Source organism: Furipterus horrens, unplaced genomic scaffold (genome assembly GCF_987537825.1).
Source record: "Furipterus horrens unplaced genomic scaffold, mFurHor1.1.pri manual_scaffold_3, whole genome shotgun sequence".
NCBI lineage: Eukaryota > Metazoa > Chordata > Mammalia > Chiroptera > Furipteridae > Furipterus > Furipterus horrens.
The window spans coordinates 21,398,087-21,420,125 of record NW_028327173.1 but is presented as its reverse complement, the minus strand read 5'-3'; the positions used below and the strand labels follow the sequence as shown (position 1 = coordinate 21,420,125).

General features: G+C 48.6%; 1 protein-coding gene across 1 annotated transcript in view; it reads left to right on the top strand.

Annotated features, from left to right (window-relative positions):
* PHC2 (polyhomeotic homolog 2) overlaps positions 1–22,039 on the top strand; it is an 89,967-nt gene that overhangs the window by 32,659 nt on the left and 35,269 nt on the right. The window contains exons 2-7 of the mRNA XM_090269061.1: positions 9,685–9,890; positions 12,507–12,665; positions 13,224–13,301; positions 13,719–13,883; positions 15,794–15,880; positions 17,030–17,342. Of these exons, the coding sequence (XP_090125187.1) occupies positions 9,738–9,890; positions 12,507–12,665; positions 13,224–13,301; positions 13,719–13,883; positions 15,794–15,880; positions 17,030–17,342 (955 nt within the window). The 5' untranslated portion in view covers positions 9,685–9,737. The remainder of the gene's footprint in view (positions 1–9,684; positions 9,891–12,506; positions 12,666–13,223; positions 13,302–13,718; positions 13,884–15,793; positions 15,881–17,029; positions 17,343–22,039) is intronic.

The following is a 22,039-nucleotide window of genomic DNA, read 5'->3' as shown; positions in this document are numbered from 1 at the left end:
GTCAGAATGGTGACCATTAATAAATCCTCAAATGACAAGTATTGACGAGGATGTGGAGAAAAGGGAACCCTTGTGCGCTGTTGGTGGGGATGTAGATTGGTACAGCCACTATGGAAAACAGTATGAAGTTTCCTCAAAAAATTAAAAATAGAACTGCCTTAGGACCTAGCAATTCCACTCCTGGGGACTTATCCAAAGAAGCACAAAACACTAATTCAAAATAATGTATGCACCCCTATTTCATTGCAGCATTATTTACAATAGCCAAGATATAGAAGCAACCCAAGTGTCCATCAATAGACAAGTGGATAAAAAAAGTTGTGGTATTTGCAAGTATACACAATGGCATACTAGTCAGCCATAACAAAGAAGAAATCTTATCTGTGGTAACATGGATGGACCTAAAAGGTATTATGCTAAGTGGAATAAGTCAGTCAGAGAAAGACAAATACCATATGATTCCACTTATATGTGGAATCTAAAGAACAAAATAAATGAACAAACAAAACTGTAACAGACACACAGACACAAAGAGCAGACTGGTGATAGCCAGAGGGGTTGCGGGCTGGGTTTGGGGGACTGGGAGAATGAGGTGAAGGGATTAAGAAGTACAGGTTGGTAGTTACAAAATAGTCATGGGGATATAAAGTACAGCATGGGGAATATAGTCAATAATATTCTAATAATTATGTATGGTGCCATTTGGGTACTAGAATTATCAGGGCACACTCTGTAAAGTATATGATTATCTAACCATTATGCTGTACACCTGAAATCAATACAAAGTCATACTGAAAAAAAAGATACGTGAAAATATTAATAAACCAGAAAGGCCTATAAATATTAGACATGTCCCAATAATACTCCAAGTGTGATTTCTAGAATATAAGGCAGGCCCTGTGGGAGTAATAGTGGACAGCTTTGCCATGGATTGACCTTCTGCTTGAGATCCCTCTTGTGAGACAGTCTACCAGACAGAAGGCAAGAGGAGCCAAGTGACCTTCCTAAGAACTCACCAGACCAGAGAGGCCTAGACTGGAGTGAGTACTAGAAATTCTGCCTCTTGTACCTAGACTTGCTCCTCTGGCTTCAGATCCTACACCTGACATTTGATAGCTCTGTGACCTCAGATAAGTTATTGGACCTCTCTGAACCTCAGTTTTCTTGTGGGAAAAATAGGAAAATAATTCCTGTATCGTAGGGTTGTTTTGAGAAATAAATGAGACTGTGTATATGAAGCACCATTGCCCTTGAGCAAGCACCGAGTAAATGGAGAGAATTATCACTGGCCAGCAGCAGGCCTCTTAATGGCTAAAGGAGCACTTACATATAGAACAGAAGTCTTTGTGACAGGAGACATCTAAACCAGGCTATCTTGCTCTTTCTAATCTACCGAGTCTGTAAAACCCCAGTCCCTAATCTCCTCATAGGGATGGAAAGGGAGACTCTCAGGGAGGAAAGCCACCATCTTGGAATAAGCTCCGGGGGGCTCATACTAGGGTGGGAGCAGGAAGAAGGGCACCCAGTGTAGCCCCTGCTTCTCCAAGGCACTCTCAGCTAGTGTCCATAAAAGTGAAGAAACTTCTTAACCCCAAGTGCTACAAAGAGTTGCATGATACCTACAGAGCCCCTGGTGGGTCTGAGGTATAGCCCAGTTTGGAGGGGTAGAACAACAAGGAGAGAAAAGAAGGCTGGTGAAGAATTTATAGATACAGTCCCATGCCCTTGAACAGTGATTTTGAAACCTAGCTGTTTTCCGTGATCCCTGCACTGGCTCAGTTATGCTTGTCAGGAAGTAGCAATGGCAGAAAGACTAGCCTACCGTAGTATAATGCAACCGCAGGCCAATTCAAGGCTGCGATGGAGTGGCAGTAATGATAGCTCTAGAAATAGTAAAGGCATGTGTATGTGCGTGCATGCATGCATGTGTATACATGGTTTGTGGAGAGACTTAGTATGGAGAGATTTTTTAATCTAGGTATAATTGATATACATTATATTAGTTTCAGGTATACAACATCACAATTCATTATTTGTATATATTGCAAAATGATGCCTACAGTAAGTGCATAATCACCACACAGTTACAGATTTTTTTTCTTGTGGTGAGAAATATTAAGACCTACTCTCTTGTCAACTTTCAAATATGCAATACAGTATTATTAACTATAGTCACCAGACATTCCCAGGACTTATAACTTGAAGTTAGTACCTTTGGAGAGATTTTCATAGAGATCTTTTTTGTAGCCTTGCCTACTAAGATTACTGTGTACAAATCTCAGGAATACATAGCTCTACTAAAAATAAATAGGAAGAATTGACCAAAACCTGAGCATGAAGAATTTACTGTCACTAGATACAAAAAAAAAAAAAAAAAAAAAAGGATTTTTCTAACTCTGAGGCCATCAATGGGAATAAAAGTATCTTTTTCTCTGGAAACTATTTCTACCCTACCCCAACCCACTGCCTTTCCAGTCCATGCCACGCACTAGGTAGCGTAACAAATGTTCTAGAGACTGGAAGTCCAAGCTCAAGGTGTGAGCAGGGCCATGCCCCCTCAGAAATCCTTCCTCGGCTCTCCCTAGCTTCTGACAGCAGGCGTTCCCTGGCTTGTGAAACATAACTGCAGTCCCTGCCCCCATCCTCACATGGCTGTCTGCCCCCATGTATGTCAGTCTCTTTGCATGATGTTCTTTTATAAGGACATCAGTCATGTTGGATTAGGTGCCCACCCCACTCCAGGATGACCTCATCTTAACTAATTACATCTGCAATGACCCTATATCCAAATGAGGTCACATTCTGAGGTACTGGGGGCTAGGACTTGAACATCTTTTTTCAGGGAACACAGATAAGTCCATAACAGGCAATATTCGAAGTGGAAGAAAAAAGGAGGTGGATCTGGGAAATTAAAGCAATGGATTTCTTCAAGTGAGGCACCAGCTTACCATAACAATTGGATCCAAGTTCGTGTATGTATCTGTCTTCTAGGAAACCAGTAGAAGAGCATCACTCTTTAAGCCCCGAAGTAAAAGTTCTTTCTAAAGAATCTTTAATAATGTCAATGGTGATGATGATGATGATGATGATGATGATGATGATGATGATGATGATAGCAGTTAACAGTTACTGTTTACCAAGTGCCAGGCCCAGTTCTAACTGCTTTATATATATTAACTCCTCTATTATAACAGCTCTACAAGATGATATTGTTGGTCCAGTTTTACAGGTAAAGAGAATGAAGCCTAGAGATTTTGTGACTTGCTTGGAGTCACAAAACCAGGGAGCTGAAGTTTGAGCCCAGACAGTTTGACTCTAGAGCATCCATTCTTAATGACTGTCTGGAGACTCACTCTCTTTAAATCTTATGCTCCTAAAGGGTCTTCTGGAAAAGCTGCCCTTAAAAAAAAAAAAGACCAAAATTGAGATAGGTAAAATGGACCATGGTTCTTAATAAAGAGATTTTTAAGTGTGACTGTGACTGTGACTTGTGACCAAGGATGAAAAATAACTTATGGGATCCTTACTACTTACTGTGGTTAAAGGAATCATTTTCCAAATCCCAAATTGGACTCACACCCTTACAATTGATCGCATGCTTACTATTTGCTAAGTATTGCCCTCAGTGCTTTAGAGACGCCTCATCTAATCCACAGAACTACCCCAGGAGGGAAATGTGATCTCATTTTACTGCTGAAGAAACGAAGGCCCAAAAGATGGAATAACTTGTTCGAGGTTACCCGGCCAGTGGTTAGAATTTGAACCCAGGTCTTTCTAACAGAAAAGCCCATGCTGCTAACCAATAAGCTACAGGTATACTGTCAGCCACATGGTTGACACGGAGAAATGGGTTTGCCACAGATAGGGTTCCTGTAAACTACTGGCCAGGGGCCAAAACCAGCCGCCACATTTTTTTGTAACTTGTGTTTTATTGAAATAAAGCCACACCCTACTTAAGACTTGTCTGTGGACAGCAAAGTTGGGCAGTCATGGCAGAGGCTGTATGTTTGCAAAGCCTAAAGCATTTATTATCTGGCCCTTTACAGAAAAAGACACAGGCCGTACCATTGCCCAGTCTCTGCCGTGAGACAACAGCTGCCCCCATCTCAGTCCGTAAACATCTGCATCTGCATAAGGTGGCTTTAACTCATGTTCCTTCCAAAAGGGATCAGTCCTCCTTTTTCCTCTCCATATTCTTCAACCAACCAGCAACCAGCTTATAGAAACACTTGATACGGTCAGCTTTCTACAGATTACAAAGAAAACAATAAGGTTTCAGAAAACGTGTGTCTATTTCAATGTATGGGTTCTATTTCACAATGAAACCAATCTGTTGTGATTGCCAGGACTGCATGGTCAGTTTCAACTCCTCACCTTTCACTGCCATCTTTGTTGGCCCTCGTTTACTTACTTTGCTTTCTAGAGACACTAAAGGAGGCAACAAGCAGAAGACTGGGGAAAGGGTGGGGGGGCTTTTTGAAGGGGTTTGAGCCTGAATCCATTTGGACAGTCTCCATGTGTCAGTAGCCTCAGACAGCTGCCAAAGGCACAATTAGATTGGTGCATATCAGACTACTTATGTTTGTGCAGCAACCGGGGGTGCAAGGAGGTCTCTCCTCTGGCCCCTAAGTCTAGAGAGCCTGAACACTGCTCTTACTGACTTATACCTCAGACAGAGAAGCAACCAAAGAGAAGGGGCAGAGCCATAGCAGAGGAAGCCCATCTCCTGCCTTTTCCAAGACTCCATGAACAGACCACTACCAGAATGACAGCACCAGCAGCCTTTGTGGGGCGGACTAGACCTCTCATTTCCTGTCCGTCTCCCATTGCACTAGGAGAAACCCCCACCCACCACCACTTCACTCCAAGGCTTTAAGCTCCATTTGGAGAGCTCTGTTTTCAGCCTCTTTCCCCTCTACCTCCCTGGAACCTCTGTCACAGCCATAATCCGCAGCAAATGGATTTCCCTGACCCCAGGACAAAGGCCTAGTGTTCCCTAGACTTGGCGGCTCCTGGGAGGGCCGAACCACCAGCATTTCTCCAGCTGCTGGTCTCAGGCACCGTGGGCAGCAGAGACCGGTAACACGATCATTAGCCAAGCCGGGTAGGTTACAGTTAGCCCATCATCCAAAGTGGTCCCTTGCTGCTGAGAGGGGAAAACTGACTAAAGGAAGACTCACACAGCCTTCAAATCTTGGCCTTACACAAAAGCACACAGTGAGCTGGAACCCGGAGAAAAGCAGACTTGCAGCTCTAGATATTGGCCATTAATCAGCTCTGGCTGTGGTTCAGAGCGGGAGTCCACAGAGCTGGGTGGCCTTGGGGAAGAAATAAGAAACTAGTCAGAAGGAGGAAAAGGGAGGAATAAGAGTAGGAATTAAAAGGAAATTGAAAAGGGATGTGCAAAATGCTTAAAGCCTAGATACTAAGAAAGTTCAAGGGTTCAGATTTTCTAACATGGGGCCCCAGGGTTCGAGCATAATGAAAGGCCACAGATACCGCAGTAGCCCCCACTGAGAGTCCAGAACTCCCTCCATTCCCCACATACCAGAGCTTTGAGGCGGAAGGAAAGTGGGAGTGGGGAGACCCTAAAAGCTTGGGTTCAAAGAGGGGAACTGTAGCAGAAAAAGTTTGAAAGCTACTACTAATATATAGGTTCATGCTTCCTAATTTTTTTTTCTATCCAAATTCCCTTCCCCTGGGAGACCAATGAGAAAGTGACATATGGCAGCTTTAAACTTCTCCTCAGGGCAGACTTCAACCCTCTGGTTGATTAACTCAGCACCACAAGCCCAGAAGGTTTTCTGAGGGTGCCTTCCATGGCTGCACTACTGCAGGAGAGTCAGAGGAGCCCTGTCTCCTTAAGTGAGTCACTTTCCCAAAAATGGGACATCAGTTTTTCCATAGGAAGAACAAGGGAGGTAATGGTAACTTTTAATTTATTAAACTGCTACATTCACATGCATATTATTTTCTATGTATACATTATAAATAAAGAGAAATTATTTTGTCAGTATAAAATACTTAATAGACATTACTTAATAATTAGGGGATTAAATTCAGTTATGTTGGTTCCTTTCCACCTCTGAAAATCTAGTACGCTCTGATATGGACTTTGCCAAATGTCATTAAAAGAATGGCTCCAATGAGGGAAAAATGGGACAACTGTAATAAAACAACAATAAATTAAATAAACTTTTATATTACAATATTTATTAAAAAATAAATAAAAGAATAGCTCCAGGCGAGAATATAGGTAAAGTCCCAGAGGGCATAGTATGGAGTCAGACCTTGTTTTGACTCCTAGTTTTGTGACAACCTTAGATAAGTTACTTTGCTAAGTTCCTCACTGACGAAATTGAGATAATAATACCTACTCTATAAGGAAGGTCATGAGTGTGTGTGTGTGTATTCTACTATGGTGCTTGACACATAGTAGGTGCTCAATAAATAATCGCTATTATTAGTAAAGATTCCATCAATGGAAGGTACTAAAATTAAATCCCCTTAACATTAGGATTCATGTCTTCTACCTTTTTCTATTCACAGTACTAAACAAAAATACTCTGCATATAGTAGATGTTCAATAGATGTTCAGATTGTGGAGAAACTATGAACTATTGATGGAAAAGTCTAGAAGTGGTTGACAAGGAATGGAAGGTGGGACAGGACAGTTTTATACTGTGAAAGCATAGGAAGTGTGGGTTCAGGCAGTGCAAATGTTACTTCTCCTTTGAAGTGTTCCCTAATCCCCTAGGCAGAGTCTCTCCTTGCCTCTGTGCTTTGCCTGAGTGGCTGAAAGAGGGCAAAAGCCTGAGCTGGAACAGAGAGCAAAGGGGGCGGGGGTGGCACAGAGAAGTCAGAGGAAGCGTGCTCTGTATAGAAAGTGAGAGTGTGCATGCAGGTGAATGAAGAAGACAGGATGTGCTTGCTCAGGGCTGGGGGTGAGGGCGATTCTTAGGCAGGGGAGACCACAGTGAGAGGAAAGAACATATGAAGCCAGGGAGGGAGAGACAGAGCGAGCCATGTGCAGAGGGAGGTCAGTCAAGGGCGAGTGGGGCTAGGGCATTGTGGGGAGACAGCAAAGAGGTCAAGAATGGGGAGAGAGAGCTCATTAGAGTAAGCCAGAGCCAGCAGTCAGGGTCAACCCAATGCGGGTGAGAGGTCAAGAGGAGAGTGAGACCATGCACGTGTTCAAGAGCATCCAAGCACAGTGGAGTGAGGGAGAGCACCCAGGCGGTGGGGCCAGTGCCAGGAAGCCAGCAATGGTGAAAGGCAGGCTGAGTGTGCACAGGTGTGAGGGCGCAGGCACGAGAAGGCAGCTGCAAGAATGGGAAAATTGGGGGTGGGGGTGGGGGACAACCATCAACGAGGCAGAAGAGACAAAATGCTGGGGCGCAGAAGCCAAGAATGAGAGAATGGAGAGAGAAGGCAGCGGAAGGAAGGGGAAGGGGACAGGTGGCCCAAGAGTTCAGGAACCATGTTGTGCCTATGTCCCATGTTGCTGAGGTGAGTCTCCCCCTGCGCGGGGAGCAGCTGCTGGCCTTGCCCACACAGCGTCTCTGTACAGGAATGCCAGGCTGTCCTTGGAATTTTGCATTGTTTTCTTTCTCAGCAAGGATCTGTCCTAGCTGCTACAAAAGAAAGAAAATAGAGCGGAGGCTTGATCATCCAGGATATGGAGTACCCTACCTTTCATTTGCTGTGGCCCCTGCCCTGGTTTCCCATTTTATTTCTAATGTTTACAAGTATTTCAGTTGAGATTTCCTGGGGTGGGGTGAAAGCAAGATCTGAACCCCAATTCTGGTCAGTGTTTTGGGCAACAAAGGCAAGGACTTTAAGAGGAGACCTTGGTATTCCATGTTTGAACACAACTCTCATTTACGGACTTGTTGCTCGGTGATACTTAAAATTTCAGTTGAGCCTCATCTCTACAACTGGTCTGTCCATTCTGCAAGATCAGGAATTATGCCTTCTACCACTTTCTTCCTCGCCTCCCTAGAACATAAGATAAGGTGGATTTTAATGTGTTTCATTGATTCCTTCTTCATCATCATCATCACAAGTACCCTTAACAAGTGAGTAGCCATCACGAGGCCCAGAACTGAATGCATTTCAGGACAAAGGAATTCAAGGACAAAGGTCTTGCCCTGTGGCAGTAAGAGCAGACGCACAAACATTAGGGAAATCACTGCTCAAGGACCCAGGTCATGAGCGCTGTTTAGAGGCTGGTGCCCTGCCTTAGAAGTCATATGACTCTGAACTTCAACTTGTTGACTGCCAACTGGGAGTGGCCCACATTTCCTTACCCACAATATTTCTGTCTTTTGGCCTTTACCCACACTTTTTTTTAGCTCAAGTTGAAATCCACCCCGTCTGAAAAAGGCAACCTTGAGGGATGTTTACAACCCCAAAATGAGCAGCATTGGAGAGATGACAACAGAACATTAATGACATTTTAGTTCTTTGTACTAATCAATACTCTCATTCGTGTGAAAAATCATATTATTTTCTCCATTTATTTAATTGGTATAATGTACAAGCAGAGAATTGAACGTTTATGATGGAATAATGTGTTGTTTTTTTGATGTAGGAAGGAATAGGTAGAAGGAAAAGCTTAGATATAGAAATGAGGATTTTAGGAATAGCATGAAAAAAGAAGAGAGGAACTTGAACTCAGATCTAGGTAGGCCTTTCTCACCACCCCTTCCTTCCTTCCCAGACCCTCTTCAATGCCAAATGCATTGCCTCAAGGGGATGTGTGATTTCCAGTTCTGAATCCAGATCATAGGATGGCCCCTGAAGAATTCCTGGCACTCCTTAGGACTGGGATAGGAGGTTCCAAGGGACTCTGCCATTTCCACACTGGAAGAGGATTGATTCGTTAGAACCAGATTTTGAGAACCAGGCTGGGGACAGTTTTAATAACCACACAACAGCCAAAGCTTTTGGAGCACTCAGTATATATCTGACACTCTGCTAAGCACTTTGTATCATTATTTTACTTAATCCTCCCAACAGTCCAGATGCTCTTACGCCTCACAGTTAAGAGAAGATTAGAGAAATGCGACTTGCCAAGATTTCTCAGCTAGTACACGGCAGAGCCAGGACACAAACCCAAGTCTTCCTGATTCCAAATCCTGCAATTTTTAACCAAGTTGCTCAGCCTAGTGCCCTACTCAGCATTAGACCAGAGAGCACTCAGTAAGTGCTTCACAAAGAAAACAGAGACTCTGAGCATGCTCAAAGCTCTTCTGGCTTCCAAAACAAAATAAACACTTTCTCTCATTCTGTTCTCTCTAGATTTTTTAATCCCATTTCTTTCAATAACCAGCTGTATGAATATGGATAAATAATTTGTTCTCTGATGTTCTGTATCTCCATCCTAAGGATAAAATTGTGTACAGAGTGAGAGATAATCCCTAAGATCACTCCCAGTAGGACCATTCTAGGAAATCTGCTTCCTTTGCTGGAGCAGAATGGACAGGTCATAGACTTTAGAATCGGGCAGGCCTGACTTCGCATCTCACATAGTGAACACACCTGGCCCTGACCGGTGATGACAGGTATGTCTCAGCACCCCAGGCTCAGCGGTCCCACGCCCAGGCTGACAGGAAACTCATGCATATGCGTGCCTGCTCTAGTAAGTGTTTTAACATTTCACTTCTGCCTTTTTCCTCCCAGCATCCACCTGCTCTTCTGCCATCTGAACCCCTGACTCTGCCATCCTACAGGCCATGGAGAATGAGCTCCCGGTCCCCCATACATCTAGCAGTGCCAGTGTCCCCAGCAGTGCCAGCGGGGTCAGTAGCAGCAGTGGAGGAAGTGCCCGCCCCACTGGGCCCCAGATTTCTGTGTACAGTGGCATTCCTGACCGACAGACTGTGCAGGTGAGATTCCAGCTGACCTCGGACTGACTTCCTTATCATCTCCAGGGCTAGCCAAGAGGACATGTCAGCATGGTCTGGTGGAATAACTGGCGTGCTGACTCTGCGCACAATTAGAGAAGTGAAGCCAGATGGGTCCAACCAAGGAAGTCTGGGTAGAGTGGGAATAGCTGGCAGATCTGGAAGTGTCTTTCTTACCTGCTGATTCAGACCCCAGAGGGCTTCTTTGGGTGGATAGGTCTGTGAAAGTATAAGGAACAGAGAAGTAAAAATCACAAACAGTAAAAATGACTGTAAGGTAGCACCTAGGCCCGCTATCTAAATGACCATTTCCCTGTAACAAACACTAGTTTCTAAAAGACAGAGGACCAAAAATGAACCCCAAAACAATCCTCTGTCTTTGCAACTTTTCACCGCCTTCCCTAATGTGGCAGCTTGCAAAACATCGTGCCCGAGGCCTTCCAGGCAGGCGATTATACACTGTTCCAAAACACAGTTGCAGCCATGCGTTGCCACCTGCTCTGTGCCCAGCACTGTATAAAGCCTTTTACGTATTTGGTTTCTCCTCCAGCTGAGAACTGTTATTATTAGGCACAATTCTATAGTTAGAAAACTGAACCTCAGAGAAGCTAGTAACTTGTCCAAGTCATTCAGGTCAAGACAAAAACGCTAAACATAATTCTCCCCCAAAACCTGTGTTCTTAATCACTACAATGCCAGTTCAAGGTTCCCGGATAAAACAGGCAGAAAAGAGAGAGTGCAGCCGAGAAGTGTTTGCTCTAAGTAGCTTTGCTTTTACAGCTTGGATGTACTAGACAAGTGGGCTCATCCTGCTTTGGCCATAGGCCCAGATTAGGGAATGCAGAAGCCACAGCAGATAGTGAGAGGGCCTGGAAAATCCAGTTAAAGGAAGTACCATCAAATGCTCTGGAATCTTGCCCCTCCCAGTCAGCTCTGCCTCACACCTAAAATCAGGTTTTCTGTTCCCACCTTTGCCGCCCCCTCCTCCCACCCAGCCTCTTCCACTGCACCTAAGTATTTAGCCCTAGTTTCTAGCAGCTGACATTAGGATGTGCCCTCCTTCTTCCCCTCAGCACAACTCTGGGCAACGGAGACTTGGGGTTTCTGCTCTGGCAGATGACATGGCCCACAGTTGTGTTCTGTATCGAAGCTACTTCCCCGCTGACATGCTCACTACATCCTCTAGTGAGGAGGAGTCACAGTATCTCTACTACTGCTGTCGGGACTGCTGGGAGGTACTTTTTGGAGTCTAACAAAATAAAGAGGCTTAGGTAAAGGGAATAAAAGCAAGGATTGTGGGGCAAACAGGGATACAAAGAACTGAGCTCATGTAAAGTGGGCCCTTCAGAGGGGAGGCTGCTCAGCAGGAAGGGTGTGGAAGCACTGAGGTGGGTGGGGTACTCTAGGGAGATCCCAGAGCCCAGGCAGAATCTGTGAATCAGCCTGTTTTCGCATAACCCCACATCTGAGCCTGCTGGTTGTTTTATCCTAGACCACCAGTCCTAGAAACCATGCTAAGCTGGAGAGATCCAGACTGGATGCTCCCTTGCTGGGGGCAGCACCCAGGGTTCAGAGCAGCCCTGTGACCAGGGATGCAGAAAAGCTAAGGGCAGGAAGTAGGCCACGACCTGGACAGGACTCCCGTGGGGCATCAGGTTGGCAGGAGGGTGACCAGGTGAGGAGAGGGAGGAGAAACATCTCCGGGGCTCATGAGAAGACAGAGGGTTCAGGGCTGGGGGAAAGCATAACTTTTCTTGGAGGGGTCAGAGTAAAGGGTGGGAACAAAGAGCAGTCTTCTGTCACTTCCTCGAGACTGTGGCTCATCCAGTTCCATCAGGAAAGCGAGAATAGCAGGGAGTCCAGGGAACAGGAGATGGTGGCTCAAAAGAGGGAGCAATGCAGAGAGGAAGGGAAAGAATAAGAGAGGAATGTAGCATCCCTGTGGCACTGGCCTGCTCTAGAAGCCCCAGGGGGTCTTCTTCGAAGGGGCTGGTGGGACTTTCTAGGCAGCTACAGGGAGACCCTGGGAAGCAACCCGAGTCTGCCCTGAGGACCCAGCCAGGAGTGGGTAGCCCTTGGGTAAGTTTTCATTGGCTGGAGTGTTGCTTGGGCTACAATAGGCCCCCTTCCCACCCCTTCCCTTCTGTCTGCCTTATTGAGCTTTGGTTGTCTCTGCCATCATCTTCCCCGTGTCCCAGGCACCCTAATCTGAGGGCTGAAGAATGGCGGGGAAGGGGAGTGCCATTGGTATGGGACACAGGGTCACTGGAGGCTCAAAGGACTTCTGTCTCCCTCAGCTTCCCACCACCCTGAGAGTGAGTCAGAGCAGTGGTGCACTGCCTTGGGGTCAAGGGGGAAAGCCAACACAGGGGCAGACCATTGTGGGGAGCGTGCGTGCCACAGAGGTGGAGGCTAGACAAGGCAGAGCTGCCCCCCCTCCTCCCTGAGAGGTGACTGGTCGTGGTGGTCGCACACCTGGTGTCCTCTGAGCAGCTGGGAGAGATGGGGTTGACAGATGTTGGTGCAGAAGGGGCGGGTGTGCAGGGGTTAGCAGAACACCTGTTGAGGGCGCTGCCGGCCCCTCTCCGGCCCCAGCAGGTGATCCAGCAGGCCCTGCACAGGCAGCCCGGCACCGCGGCCCAGTACCTGCAGCAGATGTACGCAGCGCAGCAGCAGCACCTCATGCTGCAGACGGCAGCGCTGCAGCAGCAGCACCTCAGCAGCGCCCAGCTCCAGAGCCTGGCGGCTGTGCAGCAGGTAAGAACGAGGGACACGAGGGCCGCTGACGCCGCAGGGCACGCTAGCTGCAGGAGTGAGACAAGCGGGCCCCGCACACATGCTCCGCGCCTTCTCTCCCGGGACCCTCACAGAAGCCCATGAAGTCAGATTAGGTGGCCGGGGAAGGCCTCTGCTGATACTTGAGGGATGACAAGAAGCTGGCCAAGGGGAGAGGATAGGCTGGGCATCCCAGACACTGTGTACAATTCTCCACATTGGGGCCCAGATAGGACAGAGCAGGGAAGAGTGGAGGGTCCAGGGAGCTAGAAGCCTTGCTAATAACCCTCGCTGGCAGTCTGAGTGCTTACAGGTTAATGCTTTGCCTCACGCAATCCTTTTAGCAATCCTACAAGGCAGACGCTGTACTGTCCGCACTTTGTGACAGAGGAACTGAGGCGCTTGTTTAGGGTCACACAGATGAGGCATAATTGGGCTGACTCCTCGGCCCTGCTCTGCAGTACTTCCCTGGGCCGTGAGAGCCTGGAGTGCGCCGACGGGAGGCCTGGGACTGTAGTGATTGGAACTGTTGTTTTCCAGGCAAGCCTGGTGGCCAACAGACAGGGGAGCGCTTCGGGCGGCAGTGTGTCTGCACAGGCCCCAGCCCAGTCATCCTCGGTGAGTAGGGCGGGGTGCAGCGGGCAGACCCCACAGCTCTAGGACCAGCTCCTTCCTCCTGCCCAGCAGCCAGCTGTGGTAAATCCTTAGCCAGGTAGAATCTATTACTCTTGCCGGAAAAAAGACGGATGTGCCTCTTCCTAACGCTTACTTTAGTAACTCCCTGTCATCTTTTCAACGGCAAGGCTCTCTGTTCATAGCTCAGTTCTCTTGCCCTTGGATCCTCCCCACAGCTGTCTACATGGGCCAGAGATGGGGCAGTTCCAGGGGAAGATCCAGGGCCTGAGGACCAGAGATGGTTCTAAAGAAGGCCGAATCCACCAAGGGCCACAGAGGCGGAGAGAAAGAAATGCATGCGGGGCATGGGGTTAACCCAAAGAACCTCCTGTTTCCTACCGCGTGTGTCTCTCACATCAGCTCAGTCTGGCAGCCTCCCCAGCAGCAGCCCAGTTCATCAACCGGGCCCAGAGCGTCAACTCAGCAACAGCCTCAGGCATCACCCAGCAGGCCGTGCTCTTGGGCAACACATCTTCTCCAGCCCTGACTGCAAGCCAAGCACAGATGTATCTGAGGGCACAGATGGTGAGTGCCCGGCCTAGGCCACGGCTCAGGTGGACCAGGGGAAATAGGCAGAGAATTCGAGAGCTGAGAGATTAGAAAAGGGTGTGGGCTAGGAAAAGGAGGGGAAGAAGCACTAAGGGGACAGTCAGCAAGCGATAAGGGTGGAATAAAGAAGCAGGGGGCCTGGAAGGCTGAGTGGGAGCTTTGGTATAGGCTCAATGATTCAAGAACAAGTGGGGTTCCAGGCTGAAATAAAGTTACCCGTGATGCCTCCTTTCCTTCCCCTCCTACAGTGAAACAGAATTGCCCTCTTCTTATCAGAAACCATTTCCTAAAATTAATTAAGACTAGAAAATGCAGGCACCCTGGCCCAAATGATGTGTACACTCAGCTGCGTGAGATGAGCAAGCGCACAAGCATCCATGTACTCTACAGAAATGGGCAGTGGGGTCTTACCTCACTGTGACAGTCTTTGCTAGTGCATCTGGCTCAGACGGTGAAGGTGGCAGCCAGCTTCAGGACATGCTGTTGCCTCCCCTGCCCTCCCAGCTGGGCCTCCATTCTAATCAGGGTCACCTTATCAGTTGCTAATCAGGTGGGCTTATTTGGGCCCAGTGTGCTCAGGAGGGCATCAGCCCTGGACACACATACCTAAAATCTCTCCTTCACACCTAAACCCAAGGGGTGCACAGTTCCTTAGGAACTTAAGATGTGCCTAAGATTTAGAAGAATTTCCAGGGAAAATAGCTGTCTGCCCCCGAGGAGGCAATAGCATCTAATGGCTCTACCCTGGGCCGAGCCCAGCCTCCTCTCTCCCACTCCAAAGATTTCTCCCTTGAGCTCCTTGACCCGCTATCCTGAAGATGGTACAGTCCCACCCCTGCCTTCATTCCTGTGCCCAGAATTTGACACTTGGATCTTCTCTGGTCTTGCTCTGCACTTCCATTCCTGATTCTTGAGTTTGTTGTTTGAGGTGCAGCTCCATTCCCAGGGACTAGACACTGAGACACACAGCATGGAACAGACTTCCATTGCCCTAGGAGCCAACTGGACAGCCACCCCGTGGCACCACCCAAACCGGCCTTTCTCTTCGGTTTAGTCATTGCCTTGCCCTACTCCACTGCCCCAATCAGAGTCCCGAAGCCTGTCTGCCTCCCTCCCCGAAGCAAAGCACACACCACAGAGGAACAAGCAGAGGCACTGCACAGAGTTATGGGGAGAGCACACTCCCAGGGCACCAGCATGTCCACACTGACATCGGGCTAGACTTGTGAGGGGGAAGTGTCATGCAGAGGCCTCATGTAGCCTGCACCCTGTGGGAGGAGAGGCAGACATGTGTATAGCTCTAGGCATTCTGCTTCCTCTACCACTGTTGTGTGCACATGTGTGCACACACACACAAACACACACGCGCGTGCACACACACACACACCTAAGCTCACCAGAAAAATGACCAAATCATGCCTTCTGATCCCACCCAGGAGTCAGAATTGGGTTAGTTCTAGACAGTGGTCCTAGGGCATCTGTCTCAGCCCAGGGTCCCTGCTCCCCGGGATGCTGCGGAAAGAGTGACTATAGGGTGTCCTGCGAATGTAGGTCCCCTCTAGGAGGAGCTCCTCACAGAGGCTTCTGTAGTCAAGCTGACTTGGGTACAGCCCCAGAATGGCTCTCCCTCACCACCCGCTTCACTACCCAGCCTAGGTCATAATGCCACAAGCCTCTTGAGGTTTTCAGGGGATCCCCCTGGACTCCTTCTCTTTCTTGCCTCCCTATTTCCCCATATTTGCTGCCTGCCTAAACTGTTCTATCTTGTGGCTGAGCCCACATTGGGCAGGTAAAAGGCACCTCGTTTCCTGTGATTCCAGGCCCAGCCAGGTAACCTGGTGCAGGTAGCTAGGAGCCTAGGCGGCACTGTTCCTTTGTCCCCTCAGCTCATCTTCACGCCCACGGCCACCGTCGCTACTGTGCAGCCTGAGCTCGGCACTGGCTCCCCTGCCCGGCCCCCCACCCCTGCCCAGGTGAGGATTCCATGCTTGTGGGAGGGCATGGGGGTGGGCACCCCCACAGAGGGGTACTGATACTGGGTATGGGCCCAAGCCCTGGTGGAGCTTTGACTCTTTGGCAAAGCTGGGATCTTCTAGGAAAGCAGGTGGGAGACAGGACAGCCCGATGCTCCCAGACTTGCTCCTTCACTCCCCATTGAGAAGGCCTCAGCCCTCCTGACTCTGTTCCTGCAACCCAGGTCAGGAGTCAGCAGCATGCTGAGAGGAGTGTGATTGCCAGTAACGAACGGGGGGTCTCTGCTACCTTTGAACCTTACACTGTCCCTCCCCAGTGTAACTGCTCCTGCTGCTGTTTCTTAAGTGGAAAATCCCACTCTGATTACACATGCTAGCGAATCAGGGAAATGGCATGGAAGAGGGAGCAAAGATGAGTCCTGGATCCCTACCTTCTGCTGGGAGCACACAGATACTGCTGTGGCTGTAAAGGTCCTATGGGCAGCGAGAGGAGCGAGGAACACCCTCCCACTCCCATCTCCCCCACCCCCAGCTGTAGAATGGAGACCACACAGAGCAGCGAGATTATCAGATTTCTCAGATGGCAGTCTGGCACAGCCTCTGTGTGTCCAGCAGAGGGCACCAGGGACCAGGTTGAATAAGCAGGTCCCACAGGGTGTAAACGTGCTCTGAGGACAAGGTACTATAATCCTTTGCCTGGTAGCCTTGCTGGTCAATTAACTTTCAGTTTTGCCCTGGCCTTATCCAGTGTGGCAAGCCCCGTGCCCTGCTGTATCTGGGAATTCTTTCTAAGTGCTATGCACCTTATCCTCATAGCTCAGAGGAGGCGGGCATTAACAGGAGGGAGGAAGCCTGGCCTGCCTGCCCAGGCCTGCTCCAGGCTGGGCAGTCTTCCCTTCTCAGAATTCCATTCCTTCTGCGGATAGATCCAGTCCCTAGAACTCTTTCTTGTCCTCTTTGAACCTCTACCTGCTCCTGGTTTCTCTCTCAGCCCCTAACTCATTCTCTCCCTCTTTCTCTCTGTTTTTATAACCCACCATCCTGTTCAGCCTTTCCTGGATCCGTCCCTAACTCCTTCCCTATCTTAATTGTGTGTTGGCATTGCTCCTACACACATTCTCTGGACTCCTATAGACCCCTCTTTTCCAGGTACAGAACTTGACCCTCCGAACACAGCAGACACCAGCTGCAGCAGCTTCGGGCCCTACCCCCACTCAGCCTGTTCTGCCCAGCTTGGCCCTGAAACCCTCGCCAGGCGGTAGCCAGCCTCTGCCTACCCCATCACAGGGCAGAAACACTGCTCAGGGTTCCCCCGCAGGTGCCAAGTCTGGCCTGACTGACAGTGTGATGGAGCCACTCAAGAAAGGAGAGGGCAGCAGCAGTGCGCCAGGGAGCTTGGAAGGCCGAGCTGGGCTCAGCCGGATGGTGCCCGCTGTGGCTGCCCATCCCCTCATTGCACCAGGTAAGGGCTCCAGGAGGAAGGATCCTATCCCAGAAAACTCAGGAGGACTATGGGTCAGGGGAAAAAGTCACACTCTCCTTTTTCCCACGGACATGCTAAGATACCAGCCCTGTGTGTCTCTCTCCCCTCTTCCAACCTTGAGATGTTCTTCGGCTCCTGAGTCTGTTTCCTGCTTCTAATCCAGCTTTACAAAAGGAAGCTGCATCAGTTAGCATAAATGAGTCCTTCTTCACAATGAGCACCAGGGCGAATCTCAGAATATACAATCCTAACTCTTAACCTTGAGTGAGTGGAAGTTGACAATGGGACTCTTTTGCAGTTCTCTGAGAGTCAGCAGAAAGGACAGGGCTGGCCAGAGGCACATAAGGACCACACAGGGAGGTGAGGAAGTGGGAAGTTCATTTTCTCCTCATTCCACAGACATTCGTTGACTAATATTTTCCAGTTATAGCGCCAGTTCTGGGTATGAAAAGTAAATAAGACTGGGGCCCCACCCTCCAGGAGCACAGTCTGGAGAGAGAGACTAGTGTGATGAGTGCTATAGTGTACGTGAGCTCTGAGTGCTGTGCAAACACAGAGGCGCTATCCACCCTTGGCAAGAAGAGCCAAGGAAGATGGCTTGTGAGGGTCACACTTGAGAATAAATGTAGCAGATTTTTAAAAATAATAATCCAGCATGTTACTTGTGAGGCAAGTTCTCCAAAGGTGGTGAATCAGCCCTCCCTGGGGCCAGACTCCTTTCCCTGCCTACTGAAATTCTCCCAGCGCTGCCTCCTGTCAGCCATCTTTAGTGAGAAAAACCTGCCTGAGCCGTAGAAACCTGGCTTATCAGCCTAGGGACCAAGACCACACTGTTAAGAGCACAGAAATAAATATGGTGATGGGCCACATGGCTTTGCATTAAAGAGAGATTCACTCTGGTCACATCCCTGAGACAATCACCGACCCTCTGTCTTCATCCAGGCCATTTTACCATCCGATCTAATTTTTCCTTGAGAATCTACTATATGCTTGTTACTATTTCACCAAGATGGTCAAAATATAACTCCTTCCCTAAAGGAGTGTGCAGTCCAAAGGAGGGAGCCAGATATATAAGCAAATCCATTCAATTTCATAAATTCTATTATAGGAATAACAATAAGTGAGCACAGAGCACAGATGGTCATCTCAGCACCAGGCAGGATGGGTCAGAGATGCTGTTCCTCAGATGAAATGGCATGTGGTCTTGAAGCGTGAGCAGTTTACCCAACAGGCAAAGTAGACAAAGATATTCAGGACGGACAGAGGAAAGCACACGTCGAGTAGGGTAACAGTGAGCTGGGAGGAATCTGACTTCCAAGTCCTTTATTCACCTTCTTGAGGTTTCAAGGACAAAGGGCTCATCTCTGCCTTACTTTGGTCACTACGGAGCCTATAGAGGCCTCGCTGCCCTGTAGCTCCAGGTGTTTCTCTCTGTCTGGCTTTGCTTTCTCCAGAGATTAGTCCAGTCTCTTCCTTTTATGGAGAAGGAAGCTGAGGCTCAGAAGGGTAAGGACTGGAGTTCTTACAATGAGTTGCTAGCAGCCTGGACTACAACAGGGACCCCAAGTTAGCATTTCTTCTACCTACTCATTCAATGTACAAACCCTAGAGCAAAGCTGGGAACCAATTCCATGTCTGGCTGAGTCAGATCCTGGTTCTTAATCATCAAGCCATATGTACCTCCCTCAGTTCTTACGAGTAATTTGGGGTTTCCTAGGCCTTTCTTATTTCTGACCCAAAGCTCAAAGAGCCTGACGGTTCTAAGATTGTTCTGGGGTTTACGGAATCTAGTAGAGAGCCCTCTTCTCTTGAGCCTGGTCAGGGTGAACACAGGTGAGTTGCAAGCTGAGGTCCAGGGCCCCACGGGTGGCCTGGGAAAAACAGCATGTGGCTCTACACAGTACAGAAACCAGTGGTTCCACAGAACTTTCTAAGGAGCAGCTGGGAGCTGCAGACCACAAAGACCCTCTCCCCAGAGACACAAATCAGTAGGCTCTGCATTGTTTCTGCCTCCCACCATCCCCTCCTATTCTTCCTTTCTTCTCTCACCCCTTCCTCTCTGTAAACCCTGTGGTTCCACTCCCCCACCCCCACACCTCCCAAAGGATGACAGCGGGGAGGTTTAAGATGCTGCAGATCCTCTCAGAGCCTCAGGAAAAACAAAAAAAGACTGAAATAACCCTTCTGACCTGATGGGGGAGTGGGGCAGCCTGGAGCAGCACCTGCCCAGGGCTCCACAGTTCCCGAGGCAGAGGTAGCTCCGGGCCTCCTGCCCAGCCAACCCGCTGTGAATGCAGTGATTAGAGCATGCGCGCACGCGTGGGTGGGGGTGGGGGTGCAGAGAGCACAGAGCGTGTTTTGTCGGCTATTGGAGCTTTTTTGAGCTACTTGGCTGTCTGGCTGCCCCCAGGGAAAGTAACCAGTGGAGACTTGCGGTTGAGGGGGGCCGTTGGGGGAGTACAGCAGAAGGGAATGTGTTCTCCTGGGGTCTGTTTCCTCCCCGAGCAGGCAAACGCTCTAGTCCCAGCTGGGACCGCTCCCACTGACAGCTGTTTAGGGGCAAAGCCCCTCCCCCATGGCAAGCTCCCTGCTGTTCCTGCTCCTGTCACCTTGGCAACCGGCCTCTTTAGGCTCTGCAAATAGAAAAGGTCCCTTAAGCCCTGAAAAGGGGTGGGCTGGTGGGTGGAGGAGGGGAGTAAGGGGCGGAGACAGAGCCTAAGAGGTTGGGCTTCTCAATGACAAGAGGACTGAACTAGGGCGGGCAGATGAGGGGCAGGCGGCAAGGTCCTGTGGGCCTGGCCTCCAGGGAAGCCCAGTCCTAAGGGAGCTGGGCCAGAGCCCCGAAAGGAGGCTAGGTTCTTGGAGTTCTCATTCTAGTGGAAAGTGGCCTTGGACGCACACTCAGGCCCAAAGGTGAGGAGAAAGTCGCTGAGCAGGAGGGAGATGCTGTGACAAAAGGCGACTGTCCAGTCATTGAAAATCCTGGGCCCTTTCCACACAGTTGTGCCGCAGATGCCAGGTCTTTGTTCTGTCTCCTTATCCCTCCTCAGGTCTCATGGAGGAGAGAGTTCTCTGTTGGAAAGGCCTGCCACATAGCGGCTTTGTGTTTCATCACAGAGAGGGTTTTGTGTCAGGGAGTAGTGATCTCTATCTGTGATAGCCTAGACAGTGGGATGCTTGCTGATTCCAGGCATCTTGGGTACCATGTTTCCCTCCCCAAGCAGCTGCCAAACAGTGGGGTAGACACATTTTTACTTAGAAAATCCAATTAAAAACAAAACAAAAAACATGCAGGTGGGCCTGTTATCTAGCTGGAATCAAAACTCCTCAGGATATCGGTGGAGTTTTATATTTTGCTTAATAATATCCCTCACCATTGGTACGCGTGCGCGCGCACGCGAGAGAGAGAGAGAGAGAGAGAGAGAGAGAGAGATACACAAAGGACCTGGGAACTGTTGAGCATATTCCTTTGTTCCTGAATTCTTCACCCTAGGCTCCTTTTATGTATATTACTTATATGGTTGCTGCTATCTAATAATAGTAATTGCAGTTAATGAACAATCATATTCCAGGCACTGTATTAAATGCCTTCTCTGTATATCTCATTTAATCCTAATAATGATTATTTCATCTCACAAATGAAGAAGATATGGCTGCGAAAGAATAACTGCCGTACCCAGATAGTTTTATTAATTGTTCAGTTCAGCTCAACAAATATTCATTTAGCATCTGTTATGTGCCAAACATAACATAATGCTAACCATATGGGAGTTACAGAGATGAACATGTTTAAATTCCAATAGGGGTTGTGGAAATTTGAGCTGCACCTTGAAAAATGAGTACATTTCAAGAATTGAACAGAAGGAGGATTATTTCAGCTGGCACTGGGAAGTACCTACCCCCAGAGAGGCCATGTGTGCCTGTGACCATCTGTTCATGTAGGTAGGACCTGCTCCTCTTTCCCTATCCCTGCCCCACTGCCACTAGCTGTGGGACCCCCCAAAAGACCTTTATCCCTGTCCCCCTTGTGTTTTATTCTACCACTTACTTAGCCCCCAGAGGAGCTTGTCTGCCTTATGTTTCAAAAACCAACCCACCTGTCCACAGATGACTTCCCAGTATGCATCCATCCCTGCCCTCATCCCCTCTCCCCATAGTCTGCCAGCCATGGGTAGGATATTCCCACTTGGATATCACCCCACCTGAATACATGTTTAAAATCTGGAGAATTCATAAACAAAACAAAAATCCAGACGTCTTCCCCTATGGAATAGTCTCCTTTCCTAGTTCCTGATTGCTGCCCACAGTCACAAGGAATTCCTGTACCCCAGGCTCACAATCTCAGGCTTATTTTGACTTAATTTTCCTTCCCCATGGGGGAGAGTATTATACTGGGGAAAGCATAAGCTTTGGACTTAGACCTGGTTTCAGACTCCGGCTTTATCACTTGCTAGTGTTTTATGACCATCATGAAGTTATTTAATCCCTGTAAGTATCAGTTTCTTCATCTATAAAACAAAAATGATTATATTGACCACCTGCTATGAAGATGAATGAGCTCGCCTGCAAGGATGACCATCACAGAGTAGAGTAGGCTCACAATAGGCTTAACTGACTGCTGGGACGTCCTGTTCACAGCTGCTAAAGTCATCTTCCTCAGAGATATTCTTCCTTGG